Genomic DNA, 17,416 nt, shown 5'->3' with positions numbered 1-17,416 from the left:
GCAATTAGGAAAAATGAGAGAGAAAGCTGGAAATGGGAAGTAGGTGTGACACAGGTCAGAGATTAAGTCCTATGTACACTATGATTCACGTACTCATTTAACAGTGCAGGCCATGCATAGATTACTGAAGATTTCATTGGAATCAGTAAATAATAAATGTCTTCAATATGTAATCAAAATAACCAATTATTTTAGTAATACCCAATGTTCTGCCACTACTAGCACATGCTACACTAAGAAAAGAGATTTACTTTAGTGAATTCTACAGTAGAGAGTCTAAATGGTAGATAAGTTGACTCACTGGTACAGGTAAACTATAATTCTGGGATTCCATTTACAAAAGGAGAGAGTCACTTCACATTTTTCTTCTCTGAATAAAGTGAAAGAAACAGCCACAGAACTAGGGAGAAGGAAAACTGTCTGTTTCTACATCAAAAAGTATATTATGAAGTGAAAAATAAAATAAAATGCAACTCAAAATCAACCACATGTTAAAGGATACATAGCAAAGACACTTCATCTTCTCTAATTTAAAAGACAAACAGAATGATTTCTCCTGTGGATTTGCCTGTCACACAGAGTTTTGGCTTTCAAAGAAAAGGATGTTAAATATATAAAGCTAGAGGAACGTTAAATAACTGTTTCTAGTCCTTAGATCTGTATCTTTGGCTTACTGTCAGCTATCAACTTATCTAAACTTGACTCATCTTTCAAGATCTATTTTCTCCAGGGTCTTCTTTTCAGTATGTCATTCCCTTTAATATGGAAGGAACATCTCCCATCTCTGAACTCCTTTTCTATCCCACAGACATGGTAAATGTCTTCTTAAGCACTGTTTGTTGAAAGAATTTATTAATACATGACTGCCGTGGACCAAAGGAAACATCTTTCTAGTAGCATTGCAGCACTGATAATCTGTCATAAGATTTTAAGCTGTCATTTTATATCTGTAACTCTTCCCAGGTTTACATGTATTTTAACATTCTGCTGTATTTTAACATGATATTCATACAAAATTTCAGGAAAAAATTTTCTTGGAGAAACTTATCTTCAATTCTATGACACAATCATTTTCCTGTTCTTCTAATGAATTCCTTTAGGCCAACTACTTCATACAATGTATTAATTTAGCAGAATTAGAATGAAAGTGGTTTCAAAAAAGATATCTACACTGTACACAAGAAATCTTATTTTTAATATGATATCAAGGTGCTTTTACAGAAGAAATGGTGAACTTTTTTTTTTAATAATAAAAGTAATACATATACCTGGTAAGAAAACTCAAATTCAAAAAAGGATAAAACAAACCATAAAAGCCATCCATTCCCATCTCAGTTCTACTACCTAATGGTATCCATTAACAAGTTGTTTGCAAAGATTCCCAGAACTATGTCACACATAGACAAGCAATTTTTCAAAAATAATTACCCAAGTAATATTATCCAAAAATTTAAGTTACTTTATTTTAAAAAGAAAGTCGTATTCATACTACAGAAAATACACCTGTATGCTATTTAAAATCTAAATAAGTCAGAATGCCTAGCTGGTTATTGCAAATTGAGTATTTTTCAGTCAAAATACATCAGATATACCAGGTATATTGTATGAAAACAATTATAACTTTCTAATCTTATAAAGTATCACTCAAACTTTTAAAGTGAAACATTTCCATAGGTATAAAGTCCTGTAAATCACTTCCAAGAGTATCTGAAGACTCAGTCTCCAGCTTAAGTCCACATTAAGACAACAAGATGATGGATCACAACAACCCTCGGATGAATCCTTCCTAAGTGAGGGGGAGGGGCTGGAAGGGGCACCCACAGGTGCGGGGTCTTTCGCAGGCTGGTGTAGCGGGTTTTGCCTCTCAGGGAAATTACTGAGCTAGCAATGAAGTAGTCAGAGCTGGAGTAGCGGTAGCAGCAAAAATAGTAAGTAGACAGAGGCAAAAAAAAGCCACTGACATCGTATGGAATCTCCTTCCTAAAGACTAAATTAATGGTCTCTGACTAGACAGAAGTTACACTGATTCCTTCTTAGGAAGTCAAGGGTGACTTCACAAAAGCAGTCAGCAAGAACAGATGAACAATGATTTCTCCACAGGAGAAAGGACTTCGTATGTGTCAAAAATACAAGCCCTCTCTGAGTCAGCACTGCTGACCTGTTTTACCTTTACAAGGCACTTCAAAAACTGCTTTCTCAAGACAAAGGGATTAGAGTTTTGTGATAGTTACCTCTCCTATGTTTGTGAACAAGATGGCAAGGAGAGCAAAAAAAGTAAAGAGCTATGAAATCAGAACTTGGCTTCTCTTTAGTACACTGTCAATAACTCACCATGTGACTTGGGTCGAAGGTGTCCTGGGACCACTACTGCCCATCTTAAAGACTGTTTCACATTTTCCTTATCCATTTTATAAAATATACGTGTTAATACTTACTCTGAATTCATTTTTAGATAAAAGCAAATTATCCAATTTTAATACCCCATTCTAAGTACAAAGGTGTCTATGACTCACCTTTCCAGTTTTTGCTGCAGAATTTTTATTTCTTCTTTGAGTTTTCGAATACACTCTCGCTTACTTCGAACAAGCTCTTTGCTCCTGTACATATACCTAAGCAAATAATAATCCCACAAACACAATTTATATTTAAAAACATTAATAACACAAAGTTTCAGCAAACTTTGGATACAAGGAAACTGCCTTAATCAGACACAGGGTTTGTTTTATGTTAGCTCTATGAAAATACAGAGCTAACATCATATTTAATGATGAAGGACTAAAAGTTTTCCCCCCTAAAGATCAGGAACAATCCAAGAAGGACCACTCTTGCCTATTCTATTCAATGTTTTTACTGGAGGCATAGTCAGTACAATAAGGTGAAAAAAAGAAATAGAAGTCATATAGATAGAAAGGAAGGAAGTGAAGTGAAACTGCCTTCATTTGTAGATAACAGGATCACTGTATGCAGGAAATCTCAAGGAATCTACAAAAATGTATCAGAACTAATAACTGAATTTATTAGTAATGCCAAAAGACACAAAATCAATTAAAAAAGAAAGAGGAAAAAAATCTACTGCATTTCTATATACCTGTAAAGGACAAATGAAAAGTAAATTTTTTTTCAAAGCCTTATAACATCAAAGGCAATAATTATTTAGGAATAAACAACCAGATATGTGCAAGAACTGTACACAAAAAATTGTAAATCACTGCTGAGAGAAATTAACAAAGAGTTGAATAAATGAACTCTTTAATATAAATATATAAATATTATGAATAAGTAAATAAATACCATGCTCATGGACTAGAGGACTAAAAATTGCTAAAATATCAGTTTCCCCAAATTGATCTATACATTCAACACAGTCCCAATCAGAATCCCAGTAGCTACCAGGGGTTTTGACAAGATGATTTTAATACTTAGATAGAAACGAATGAGAATAGCCAAAACATTTTTTTTTTTTTAAAGAGTAACATAGTAGGAGATTTATACTATCTGATGTCAAAGTTTATAATAAAATCACAGTAGTTTAAAGACTGTGGTACTGGCATAAGATGACACAACAGATAGAATAAAACCTCTAGAAAAAGATCCACAAATGTAAGTCCAACTAATTTTTTAAAAAAGTATCAAGATAATTCAGTGGGGAAAAGGGAGCTGTTTAAACAAATGATGCTGAAATAACTGGATATCCACATGTCGCCTTACTGCCTCCTGCAAAAATATACCCTTACCTCATACCATATATGAAAATAAACTCTAAATGGTCATAGACATGAACATAAGAGTAAAGATTACAAAATTTCTAGAAAAAAATATCAAAGACCTTTGTGACCCTGGGTTGGAAGATTCCTTAATTAGAATACAAAAAGCACAAACTATGAAATGGCAACTGATACATTAGACTTCATCAAAACTAAAAACTCCTGCTCTTCTAAAAACACTAGTAAAGAAATGGAAGAGACAAACAAAAATAGATTTAGATTCATACCCAAAATATATAAAGAACTCTTACAACTCAGTATGAACACAATCAACCAAACTAAAAAGTGGACAAAAGATACCTCCCCTAAGAAAATATACAAATGACCGTTAATTAAGCACACAACAAGATGCTCAGTGTCATTAGTTATCATGGAAATACAAGTCAAAAGAAAAATAAAGATCTTCCTATAAACCCAATGAACAGTGAAAATGAAAGTTGCTCCGTCATGTCCGACTCTGTGTGACCCCACGGACCAGCCCACCAGGCTCCTCTGTGCATGGAGTTCTCCACCCCAGAATACTGGAGTGGGTGCTAGCCATTCCCTTCTCCAGGGGATCTTCCCAACCCAGGGACTGAATCCAGATCTCGTGCATTGCAGGTGGATTCTTTACCATCTGAGCCACCAAGAAAAGCCCCAATAAACCCAACAGAATGGCTAAAATTTAAAAGACTGATAATTCCAGATAATGGTGAGGACTTAGAGCAAATGTAGCTTTCATACACGGCTGACAGGAACACAAAATTGTATAGCCACTTTAGAGAACAGTTTAGAAATTTCTTATAAAGTTAAAAACATACTTTTCATACAATAACCAGCAATCTCACTCCCGGGTATCTTACCCAGAAGCACTGAAAGCCACACCAAAACTTTTATGTGAAAATTCATATTCATAATAGCCTAAAACTGGATACATCTGAAATGTCCTTAAACTAGTTAATGGAAAAAATATTGTGGTAAATCCATACAATGTAATACTACTCAACAGTACTAAGAAAGAAATCACTGATATATGCAACAACATACATGAATTCCAAAAACATTTCTAAGTGAAAGATGATGACCACAACAGGGTGCATAATGAATATTAATGTCCCTAATTATAACACTTTATAAATGACAAAACTAGAGGGCCAGAAAATAAGTGGTTGCCTGAGGGCACAGGGAAGGGACTGACTGTATTTTTTTTTTTTAAACAATATATATATATATTTTCATTTATTTTTATTAGTTGGAGGCTAATTACTTTACAACACTGCAGTGGTTTTTGTCATACATTGAAATGAATTAGCCATGGATTTACATGTATTCCCCATCCCAGTCCCCCCTCCCACCTCCCTCTCCACCCCATCCCTCTGGGTCTTCCCAGTGCACCAGACCTGAGCACTTGTCTCATGCATCCAACCTGGGCTGGTGATCTGTTTCACCCTAGATATACATGTTTCGATGCTGTTCTCTTGAAACATCCCACCCTCGCCTTCTCCCACAGAGTCCACAAGTCTGTTCTATACATCTGAGTCTCTTTTTCTGTTTTGCATATAGGGTTATCGTTACCATCTTTCTAAATTCCATATATATGTTAGTATACTGTAATGGTCTTTATCTTTCTGGCTTACTTCGCTCTGTATAATGGGCTCCAGTTTCACCCGGGACCGACTGTAAAGGGGCATGGTGATGGAAATATTCTGTATATTGACTGTGGTAGTGGTTACCTGACTGCATATATTCATCAAAACTCATTGGCTGTACACTTAAGAATGGTTAACATTTCTGTATGTTGATAAAATAGACTTAAAAGTTCTGTAAGTCTGTCTAGGATTTTTTTCAGGAATACAAATAGTATTCAGATGAGAAAGAATCAGACGGCAGCTACTCCACATACTGGTCATCACTGCAGAGAGCAGAGCTTTCACCTAAAGCCTAGCTACTCAAATTGTGGTCCAGAGATCAGAAAACAGCATCACCCTGAGAACTTCTTAGAAATGCAAACTCTTGGGCCCCCACCTAGATCCACTGAATCCAAATTTGCATATTATCAAGACCTCCAGAAAAGTACACTTAGTACAAGCTTACTTCTGCTACAGCACATCAAGAAGACAATCAACCACAGAACTCACCTGTCCATATAAATGATCTGAGGAAATTCAAGCTTATTGTGAATTTTCTCTGGCTGACCCAGGGATTGATTAAACTCAAATCTTGAGAGTTCAAAGGTCAACACTGGAGGTAGTTTTGTAAACCAACGCTAAATCAAGAGTAGAAATACAGGAGAGAAAAGTTAAGTTTAGGAACCAACAATAGCCAGATTTAAACTATCCCTCATTAGACTCTCTTTTGGTATAAAATTTATATTCAAATGAACTCATACTGAAAATTTTTTTTTAATCCCAAATAGTTAAAATGCCCACATAGAATCATGCCTTCTTACAGAATATGGTTAAACTCTCCTCAAGACTCCAAACTTACAAGCCAGTGAACATTTTAATTCAACTATCATCGTCAGAAATAATGACCTTTAAATATGTGAACTGCACCAAAAATCTACATATCATTCACTATATCATCAACATTTAAGAGGCTTAAAACCTGGAGAAAATAGCTAGCCCAACCAATGAATTAGAAATTGTTTAAAAAGACTAATACGTGTACACATCCTCTATACTACTTACTCACACAGAGTTTGAATCCCCTTTACTACTAAAAACGGACCTTGAAATAGCCTCATGATTCTGAAAAAAAACTCTGAATCCCAAGAATTTATGGATAACACAAAGGACTTCGTCAAATCAACCAATAAGTTACCTTGAGTTTCAAGAAAAGAAAGTACTGAGTTATAAAAAAAGATCTCAACTGTCACTGATCATAGATGAGGAAAAACTAGACCAGGAAAGGCATTTCTGTTCAATTCACCTGTGTGGCAGAGGTTCATACTAACAACTTTAAAATGTTCCCTTTACCAAAGGTGCAAATAGCTATATTCCCTCCACATACCTGTGTCGGCATGAGGTAAATCCAAATAATCTGCCTGCCTTCCTCAGAGCTAAATCTAAACAGGCACTATTTTCTATTTTTTTTAATAGAGAGGTCCAATTCTTGAATAAAAGTCTCCAGAGGTCCAAGTTGTGAACAAACACTCTTTCTCTTTTGTAAGAGCATGCATCAGCTCTGCACAGGTGGCACAGACGTTAAGTCTCCCAATCAGGAATTAACACGTTCCTTGCAAAGCTAGGGAGGCAATAGTTCTCTCCCTGTTCTAACACTGCTCTACAGCTAATGTACTTTGACAAGGTTCATGTCAGGCTCCCTGTTAAATTCAAGAAAGATTTTCTTTCTCGTTTAAGTAATTACTGGATTGGACTCATAAAAAGCACAACTCTGTTTCAAAATGTATGATGAAAGGAGAATAATTCAAGCTGTGTGGTGTTGGCAATTATGCTACAATATAACTCACTAACTCTTACCAGTGGAAACGTTGAGATGTTTAATTACCCTTACTTGCCCTTCACCTTCCCCCTTTCTTTCCAACCCACAAAAACAAATAAATGAATCTTAAATTAAAAAAAATTTAAAGCAAAGGCAGAATTTACAACTGAGAACAGTAAATACTACAGTAGGGAAGATATTCTAAATGGCATGCCTTGGGAATAATCACTGCACTTTCACCCTCCAAAAATATGGAGGCAGGGGGTCTCCCTATTCAGGTACAGGGAGGCTTCAACAGAAAGACAAAAACTTGATCACACTTAAAACATCAGAGGCCGCATACAACCTTTATATAACTAACTCAAATCATACAAGAATTTAATATCAAACACTAAGGCTCACTACTCTTACCAACTCATGAGACACTTTAGACTAGTACAAGTCCTGCAAAGTGTAAAAAGTTATTAATACGTGATGTGAAAACAGTCTGCCCAAAAGCTCAGTCCTATTTAACTGGCTTTGTCAATGGCAAAAGCAAAAATATCCAACTCACCTCTTGTCCGTACTTCACTGCATGATCGGAAGGAAGCAGCTCAACGTCACCCTCCACCATGGCCCCTTCTAAACACTCGTCTAAGTTACGGTAGCCGTTTACCTGAAGGGGGTACTGGCCGAAGGTCTCATTGTTACAAAAGGGCTTTCCTAGGCGAAGAGACAGGTTGCTTTTTTAAATGCATCACTACTGCTTTCTAAAGCTTTTTTCCCTGGCACCACAGAAACAATATCTTCTTAATTCAGCAATTTGCTGAGAACACGTTAGAAGTATACATGGCCTTGATGAACCAGTGGATCCACGCACAGATCACTGACAACTGCTAACCTCACAAGAAAGAAAGACAACCAGAGGTAACATGTCTCTTAATCAAAGTCTGTCCTACCATCTACAGATAAGTCTAGACTAATTTAAAAGCCTTACTGGAATCTGGCCAAATTCTAGATCCAACTACCAATTTATGAAATGATGAGCAGAGAGGAATATGTTAAAACATATCACAGATAATGAGCAGCAAAATTTTAGACTGTAGAGAATATAAGAGAACAACGTAATTTCTTTAAAAAAAAAAGTCTTTCGAGGAAGAAAAAATGGGGGGATGGGATAGTCTGCAGATTCTGGAAAGATGTGAAAAGACCTATCAACCAGTGGCAAATGAGTCACATTTGATCCTGATAAACACAAACTGTAAAAAAGTATACACATAGGGAAGTGGATTTATATTTACATACATAAATTTATTTACTTATATACACAAAAAATCATAAAACAAATAGGGTATTTGAACACTTGGCTAGTTGTATACGACAGTAAGAAATGCTGTTTGCGGGGAGTGATAGTGGATTAGATTGTTCTAAGAGGCTATCAGAAGGGTAAAAGATGACAAGGGTTAGATAGGGAATGACTGGCCATGTGTCTGATATGCAGCTAGATAAGCCACTAGAGGAGACACACATTTTTTGGCAGTCTGACTCAACGACACTTTGAGCTTAGATATTATGTCTGGAAAAAAACAGAGAAAACTGATAAATATCAGTGTGTGTCTGATATTAATACCAGGTTTGGGTTGGGTAATATTATTCAATTCAATATAACACTTCTACAACAAACACTGTGCCCATTTTACAGATGAAGAGACTGAGGATCCAGGATCACAGAGCTTGTCCATGATCACACACATCAAAGAGGCAGAACTAGTATTCAGACCTGCATTTGTCTGACTCTCAAGCCTCTTCACAGTAAATATACATGTGGTCACAAGTCGAGAATTAACATTTAGAGCAAAGGATTTACCTTCACGAATCCCTTCAGTGAGGAAAGTACCATAGAACAGCTGCACCATTGGATTTTCAGATTTGTTCCTGGGATTGCTACTTTTAAAACAAGGAAACAATTCTGTATCATTTGGATGAGGTTAAGTAATATACTAAACCAAACCATCACTCAAAAGCAAAAATAAAACATTTTCATTAAGAGCCAGTTATGGTCTAAAGTGAAGGATTAGTTACTCACTGAATAAGTTTAGTTCAAAAACTCACTGGTCAAGTATATGCCCAGCACTGTACTAAAGTCTGGAGACATGAAGGCAACAGGCATGATCCCTGGCCTTAAGGAGCTGAAAGTCTAATAAGAAGTCATACATGCAAATACATGTATGTGTGTATATTCAATAGATACATCCATATCCAGTGACAGAAGTATATAAGGTACAGAAATTGTATAAAAGCAAGAGTGAGCCCTCTTGTGCAGCTTTTCAAATGAAAAAGTTTTCCTGGTGGCATAACAGAAATGGAAAGAAAACGGTTTATTTCTCTAATCCCTTCTTAAATTTATTAGAAAGCTATTTTATGATACATACTTCTTCCATCTAGAGTTAAAAAAAAAAAGTTTAGGGAACAAATACCTCTGCATCTATATTTGGTAAGAGGTATATTCTTTGCCTTGAATTTTACTTCTGTCAGTAACTGAAACAATTAAACTCAATGTATTCTCCATTCTCCATTCTCACATCAAGGATTGATTTGACCTTTCAATACATTTTACAGCACAGGTGTTGACTTTTAAAAGTTAATAGTTATGGCCCTTTTAGTAAAAAGTTACAGATTAATGTGATTATCTGTAGAGGGGAAAACCAAAGACAAGGGGGATAAACAATGACATATACGAGTGGCTACCCCATGGGGTTTGGTAAAAATCAGTAATTTCTACTTGAGAAGAATACTCTTCTCCTGTATCATCATTCTCAGTGAACTGCTATGAGTAGGAGAATGCACAAATCCGCAGCACTCACTTAACATTGACAGCTAGCTGGAAGGCGTCCTCCAGCCAATCCAGGAGCTTGTGTGTGAACTCACTCACATCTTGCTGTAAGAGAGGCATAAGGTGCAGAAGAGTTAGACTCAACACTGTACATGGGCAAATGAAACTCTGCCCTTATCCCGCCAATGAGGAAGGCACTATTACTGTGTAAGATTTCTTTTTCAGGTCCAAATATCATGAAGATACAAGGAACACCGGAGCCCAAGGGCTGCAGACAACACAAGGTGCTCTAGGGGATCCCTCACCAGGAGGAAATGGAACACTGCCCCTTCCAGCTGCATCTATTTGTAACAAATTATCAAACACATCTTCCAGCTAGGCCTTTTAGAAAGATTCAAAGAACAGACTGTAGTCCTCTAGAATAGGAGATCTGTAGGGGGAAACAAAATGTTTCTCGAAATGTTCTGAGAATTGGTACAACTACAGGACCTTTAGACAAACAGAGAAAAAAAAGTAATTGTATGAACAGTGCTAGTTTTGATTTTAATAGGAGATAGGGAAAGGAACAGACTTGTGACTAGAAAAGAAAGATTGCTCAGAAAAGCTACTGAACTCAGTTTTAGACAGTTTTAAAATTAGGATTTCGATCTGGGCCATTCCAAGACAAAGGTGCAGAAAAAGGATGGACTTTCTTTTCCTTGGTGACCCTTTGCCATGATTCACTGAGGAATCTTCCAACCTCCTCCTTTCTAATTCAACAGTCCCTGGAAAATTCTATTCTTTCTACTACTTCTTTCCTTTAGAACCGCCAGCCTCCTCTACACAACACACATACACATGCACATTCTTTTTTACCACCTGTTCCTTAAGCATTATAAAGGGCAAAAGCAGGCACTGAAGTCCTACACCATCATGTTCACAGTATTATGCAGCTGAAACAAAGCGGCATCACAGCAATAGTCACAAGGCATCACTGCAGGCTCCAGGACGACAGGCTTCCTGTACCTGCTGTTCCTCGGGTGATCGGAACGCTCCCTTTAAGAGATCCAGGGCTGCTGAAGGGTCTACAAACTTGCGATTTGATCCCATCATCAGAGCAAACAAATACTGAAGCTCCTGCATAAACACGATATTTCTCTTTTCCTGCAGGAAAGATAGTCATATGTACTCTTATAACCTTGTATTTGGAAAATTAGAACGCATAAAGAGAAAAGTTGTTAACGATCACTCCCTGATATACATTTATGAAGATCTAGATCAGAGTCAGGTCTCAAACTGTTACAGGTATTCTGATAAAGGCTGTGGTGGGGACTGCCCTAAACTCAAGACTACCTGTGTATTGACAGAAGCCAGAGACAGAATACTGTCAGAAAGTACAAGTGTTCCCTTTCTAAAGCCGCTGCCCTCCCTCCTGCTGGGAACAGGATCACCAAGGTGAAACCTTGGCAGGGCAGGGCTGACCCGAGCAGGAGGCTACCCGCTTTGGCAAGAACGAGCTGCAGTCTCCTGTGAAGGTCCAGGCCTCCAGCGTCCCATCATCCACCCTGCATCACTCAGCTCAAGTGGCTGAAGGTGCCTGAAGGAGGCCCAGGGGCAGAAAAGCTGAGGCCACCAGAGTGACTCACTGCTTTCTTAGAACTACTTTTCTCATTTTATTCCTGCTTAACTTCACATTTTTGTAAATCCTTATTTCTTGTCACAAAGAAATAAAAGGGGTCATCAGGAGACGGAAACAAATGCTGCAGAAGCCAGAGACCATCACAGTCACCAGCTTTAACCAAAACCTAAAGGTCTTTGGGATGAAAGGGGCTGAACACCGAAGACTCCTCAACACCAATTTACCGTGTGACTTGGACAATTTTCAAGTACGTTCTGTGGTAGACTATAGCTGAGGACAAGTCTTCGGAATTCAGGCAATTGAAACAGAGACTGAAATAAAGAAGGAAATGGATTAATAGCCTTTCTTTCAAAATAACTGCAGCAAAAAAATTTTTATTATCATAAAAATATGTGTATAACCATTAACTTAGTAATTCTATTCTAAGAATTTAATGGCTATGTATAAAAATTTAGCAGAAAGAATGTTAATCCTTTTTAGAGAAAAATTAGAAACAACCTAATGGCTAATAGGAAAAGATTAAATAAACTATAGTTTAGCTGTACAGCAGATTATTATACCATCATTAATACTGCAGAAACAACGTTTTCATAAAATGGACAACTACACAGTAAAAATGAATGCTCAAGAGTTACATATATCAACATGGATGCATCTCAGAAACATTCTATGTAGAAAAATAAGAGTACTATGCTGTGTATATGAAGTTCAACCATATAAAACAACATTGTACACTGTTAAGGGTTACATACATCTGTAGGTGTGTCTAGAAAGGCGGGGCACATAATGGGCAATGAGCATAACAGGGACTCAACAGTACAGGGATTTGAAACATTTCTTTCTAAAACTGTGTTCATTACTCTCCACTGTTTGTCGTAAGTACTGGTATTAAGAAATTATAACAGCTGATATCTCAGACTGGCAGAATTAGGGAAAGGGATTCCTTTTTATTGCTTATAAATTACACATCTTTCCAACTATGACTGACTCTCTTTTGAAAGTTGATGTTTTAAAAAATCTCTTGTATGACTCTTAACTCCTCATCCCAACATACTCCTCTAGTGAAAAAGCCTTCCAGCCCATAGACTGGAACTCTTGGAGCAGTAGCCTGAGTGGACAATGGGCCTCCGACTTCCCACACTCCAACACAAGCCCTACAGAATTCAGCCAGTAGTACACCTGGACTGGGGACATCACAAGCTCTACTGGGATTCAGCCAACAGGAGGAGTGGACACCTGGCCTGGCAACTTCAGTCAGGTGAGGCTGGGACAGCAAAGTTCTGTCTGGAGCCAGGCCTGGGATGCTCACTCTACCTGCCACCTGCTCTCTTCTCTTCCCACCTCCCCTGTCTACCTGGCCCTTCTCCACTCCTCTCAGTTTCATCCCCGTTCTGCTAACAGGAAAGTTCCAGGACTTCTCTTCCACCATGAGAAAAATGGTTTTATATTCCCAAGTCCCTTCACTGCAGCTCTGCAGCTTCGCCAAAGTCTGGCTTCCCCCAAAGATACTGTGATTCTTAACAATGACAACAGCGTGAGTTAACATTACTCACATTTCCCAATACTGACTGGCCCTCCACCATCTGCTGCTTTTCCAGAAGTCTCTCTAGCACTAATTACATCCTCCTCCTCCAGGCATCAGAGTTTAGAACTTCAGAATAATCTTTGACTCCTTTCCTTTTACTATCCATTGACATCCAGTAAGAAGCTCCTTGCACTCTGCCTCTGGGGCACTCTTTTATTCATAACCACGTCCTCTCCCTCAGTCTCGAGCACCTAATCCAACCTCCAGATCCTCCTCTCTACCAGCCCACTGTCCACACAGGTCCTTCTCACTCTCTTTCTAACATGTGTGACCAAAACAGAGCCCCGAGCCACTGAAGACTGTCACGTGGTGAGAGCTCTTCCGACCACCCCAAGTCCGCCAGCCTTCCTAGGTGACTTCGGTCAACATCCAACCCATGGGACAGCCTCTCAGCTCTGCCTTGGGGATAAATCAAGGTTCCAATCTCTCCTCCACTCCCACAGCCACCAACCTGGCCCAGCACGCCTCTCGGTGACGACTGCGGCAGCCCCCTTCACAAGTCTCAACACTTGCATCCTCACCCCTCCATTCTGCTCTCCTCAGGGGCCAGAGGGAGCCTTTGAAAACTCAAGCCAGAGTCCATCACTCCTCCGCTCAGAACCCGTACAACGACTCCCCGTGTCACTCAGAACAAAAGTCAAGTTACCTCTCCAACAACACCTCCGATGACCCTCACCTCCACTCAGCATTCCAGCCACTCGGGGCTCTGAAGTCCCCTGAACACGCCAAGTTCTCTCCCACGCTGGGGCCCTGCGAGGCACGACCGTCACCTGGAACACCCCCAACCCCTGCCCCCACCCCCGGCAGCTATGGGCCCGCTCCCTTGCCTGCTGCCCAGGCATGTGCTCCAGCCTCAGCCCCTCAAGAGTCCTGGCCTGACCTCACAGTCGATGTGGGAAACTCCTCCCGCCCTCCCGAGGCAGCTCCAGCCTCCCTCCCCCTCCTCTCTTCTCCACCACACCGACCACAGTTTAACATAGTATAGAAACTTCTCTCTCTAGTTAACTAGCTAAGTTTTCCAACTATTTATTATTTTTTATTTACTGTTCCTTGTCCATCTTGCCTCACAAGAATCAACCTTCCTAAGGGCAAGGCTCAGTCTGGGTTTGGTTCACTTCTGTATCTCAAGGGCTCAGAACAGCACTAGGCAGCTATCTGGCTTATATTCATGGAAGGAACACAGGTACTTTTGCTCAGTCCAGGGACCTCTGGCTCCCTGAGCATCTTACCTCTCGTGACCTACTCCTCGGCTCCATCTCCACACCCCCATCCACACCCAGGAAACCTCAGTACCTGAAACAACTACCAACACTCAGACCACAAATTCAGAAAACCCTGCTCTGGACAGATAACCTGTCCTCTGGCTCACGTGTTCAGGGGCCCACAGGACACCGGTGCTTTGACGTCATCAGGAAAGCAAGCAAACGAGTATCTTCCCTGTCTCCCCAGTCATTACCTCCTTCCTATCATCATTTCGCCCTCTCCCCAGCTTTGATCCCATGATCTCTAACCATGATTCATTAAATTCTCAAACTGTCCTTTCGTTCTTTCATCTTACCCAGCAAATCCTCCAACTTAGATGAACTTGAATTTTCCACTTAAGCAGTGTGGAGCACTGCCAAGAGAAAAAGTCTCGATAAAGCAGGACACACTGATACCACCATGCATTTCATGCATTTAAGTCTATAAGTTCAAGCAGAGCTTCGTATTTTTAGAAATTCTACTACTGTGGTCTGGTGCCAACTGGTTTCCTGCTGTTGACAACTATTTTAAACTTTCACCCTCTTAAAGAGATTCTGTCAACTTTTCCACGCTGTCTCAGAAAGTGGTGCTTATTTCAGAGGAAAAAATGACTATCAGGAACCATTTCAACGTGAGCTAGCAGTCATCACTTCCTCCTGTCCTCTCCTGTTACTCTCCTGCCCTCTTGCTACTGGAGGCCAAGCCCTCCCCACACGCGCTCTGTCCCATCCTCCCGTACTGTCTCTGAAACTCTTCTCAGTTGTCTCCTCTTCATCATCTCTCACAGGAGGGACGTCAACTGGGGGGGGGGGGGGGGGCTGGGGGGGGTCTCAGTCTCAGTCAATCTCTCTCCCTCTCTCTCAAAAGGAAAGAACTGACTGATGTCCCTAATTCCTGATGAACCTCCTACATCCTATTCTCAACACAGAAGCCAGTGAGCCTCTTAAAGCAGAAGCAGAATCACAGTACTCGTCTGCTCCAGAACTTCCAACACTTACCACCTCTCATAATTTCTGAATCCCTGGCATGACCCCTGGGTTCGCCCGTCTCCCCCAAACCTCTGTCGTCACTGCTGTCTGCTCCTCCTCCTCGGTTGCTCAGTCCCAGGTCTCCCCCTATTTCTCAATGTACTAAGCTCCTGACTCTGAGTCTTTGTGCTTGCCATCCCCTCTGTCTGCAGCGTTCTTTACGTGATCACAGGAAACATTCTTCATGTAACTACATGGCCCATCCAACCCCTCACCCAAGTCCAGCCTCTGCTCAGGTGCTCACTGTGGCAGAAAGGCCTTACCCAACCCCCCTGAAGAACAGCACCCCTTCCCTCTCTAGTTCCTCTTACTCTCGTTCGTCTTTATAGTCCTTAGCACCACCTGATATGTAATTTGTATTCTGTATGCCCCATTCTTTTCAAACTCCATGGGAGTGTGGGCCTTGTTTTATCTACTGCTGTTTCCCCAGTGCTAAAACAGTGCCAGGCAAGGAGTGAGCTGAAGGAACCCATGGATTTTATGCGTGGAAACAGAGGGCTCAGTTTTTGGTGAGCAGTTTTTGGTTGCTGGCAAGTACTACGAAGGAGAAGCTTGCAGGATGGGGTAAAGTGCCACGTTAAGTTTAAGAGGCAACATGTGCCCCAGGGTAATTCATCTACCCATCCACAGGGCTTGATCACCAACTACAGGCTACTGATTCCCAGAATTTTATCTGCAGCCCAGGTCTTCTTACTGAACAACAGATTCACAAAGATAACTGCCTACCCAGTAGTTCCATGTGGACCCTACAACTCAGCACGTTTTAAAACTAACCAAATCCCACGTCTGACACACATGCAAATTATTCCTCCTCTTGTGTCAGATGGCACTGTTGTCCACCTGGTATCTCAAGTCAGAAATCTGGTCTTCCTCAGCCCTTCCTACACATACCCTTACTAGGCTGCCTGCTATGCCCTATACATCTGATCTCCTGAACACCTTGAGAATGTTTTTACTCCCACCTTCCACAGTTTATGCCACTTTTCCATTCCAGGCTGCGACCATTTCCTTCCTGCTTGGTCCCTTACAATAGCCTCTCAAAGACTGATTTCTCCTTGTTAATTAACTCGTGCTCTGCTACAACACACCACTCACTCAACCTATTTAAAAACACGGAAGATTTTGTTTTCAGTACTGCCCACTTTAGACATCAGAGTGTATAGGTCCGAAACATAAGAAAATAACCGAAATAGGATAATACTGTGGGGAAAACTCTCCAGGTTTACTTATCTGTCTCCATTTTTTTCAAAGCTGTGTTTCTCATATTTCAGCTTAATACATTACAAAACTGTCTGCAAAGGCACAGTTGTCTCTCAAAAATTTCATACCTGAATAACAGCACTAAACCAACATGTATTGCCAACATTTTTCAACCCAACTGGCCAACCATCAACTCGTCTCCAGTCATTGGGATTGGGATTTTCTCCCCAGACTTCACAACGTTTTCTCTTGGAGCGTTTCGTTTCCGCAGAGGTTGCCTCGTGCATCCTATATTGTGCCAACACACCACACATCAAAAAAGAAAAGAGTTAAACAACAATATTCTATAAGGAGGCTGTAGATAACCTTTCATAGGAAATTCAAAATGCCAGGTACACTACTAACTGGGTTATCACTGGGAGTATCATAACTTTAGTTTTAACACAAATGAAAAGTAAGGTTTAAACATAAAGTTGTTAAAATCCTTCCAAGCAGAGATTATTACCAGTAAGGCCCTGATGGAACTGAGTTGAGACTCAAGACTATTAAAAGTTTTATATTTCAATGAAAGTGCCTTATTTCAGACTTGGCATTGAAAGAGGCAAGAGAGACACTCTGCTAAAGATAAGTGCCTCCAAATTGTTTAACACACATATCATGGTCCTAAACAACTCAGCAATAGGAGGGGATCAACGTGTCTACAAACTAACATGCCACCCCTGGAACTGGGTTATTTGTGAACAA

General features: G+C 40.0%; 1 protein-coding gene across 8 annotated transcripts in view; it reads right to left on the bottom strand.

Annotated features, from left to right (window-relative positions):
* The window catches only part of USP28 (ubiquitin specific peptidase 28), a 67,827-nt gene that overhangs the window by 18,278 nt on the left and 32,133 nt on the right, over positions 1–17,416 (bottom strand). For 5 of the 8 annotated variants that reach the window (XM_070473563.1, XM_020872775.2, XM_020872776.2 and 2 more), the window contains exons 5-12: positions 16,801–16,960; positions 11,842–11,928; positions 11,005–11,142; positions 10,031–10,104; positions 9,034–9,113; positions 7,741–7,889; positions 5,882–6,009; positions 2,514–2,609 (exon numbers count right to left, since the gene is read on the bottom strand). In XM_070473563.1, coding sequence (XP_070329664.1) covers positions 2,514–2,609; positions 5,882–6,009; positions 7,741–7,889; positions 9,034–9,113; positions 10,031–10,104; positions 11,005–11,142; positions 11,842–11,928; positions 16,801–16,960 — 912 coding nt within the window. The remainder of the gene's footprint in view (positions 1–2,513; positions 2,610–5,881; positions 6,010–7,740; positions 7,890–9,033; positions 9,114–10,030; positions 10,105–11,004; positions 11,143–11,841; positions 11,929–16,800; positions 16,961–17,416) is intronic. The other 3 variants (XM_020872772.2, XM_020872778.2, XM_020872780.2) reach the window with 1 other exon arrangement.

The sequence above is a fragment of the Odocoileus virginianus genome, chromosome 10, assembly GCF_023699985.2.
Source record: "Odocoileus virginianus isolate 20LAN1187 ecotype Illinois chromosome 10, Ovbor_1.2, whole genome shotgun sequence".
Classification (NCBI taxonomy): domain Eukaryota; kingdom Metazoa; phylum Chordata; class Mammalia; order Artiodactyla; family Cervidae; genus Odocoileus; species Odocoileus virginianus.
The sequence above is the reverse complement of the archived record's forward strand: the minus strand, read 5'-3'. Positions and strand labels throughout refer to the sequence as shown.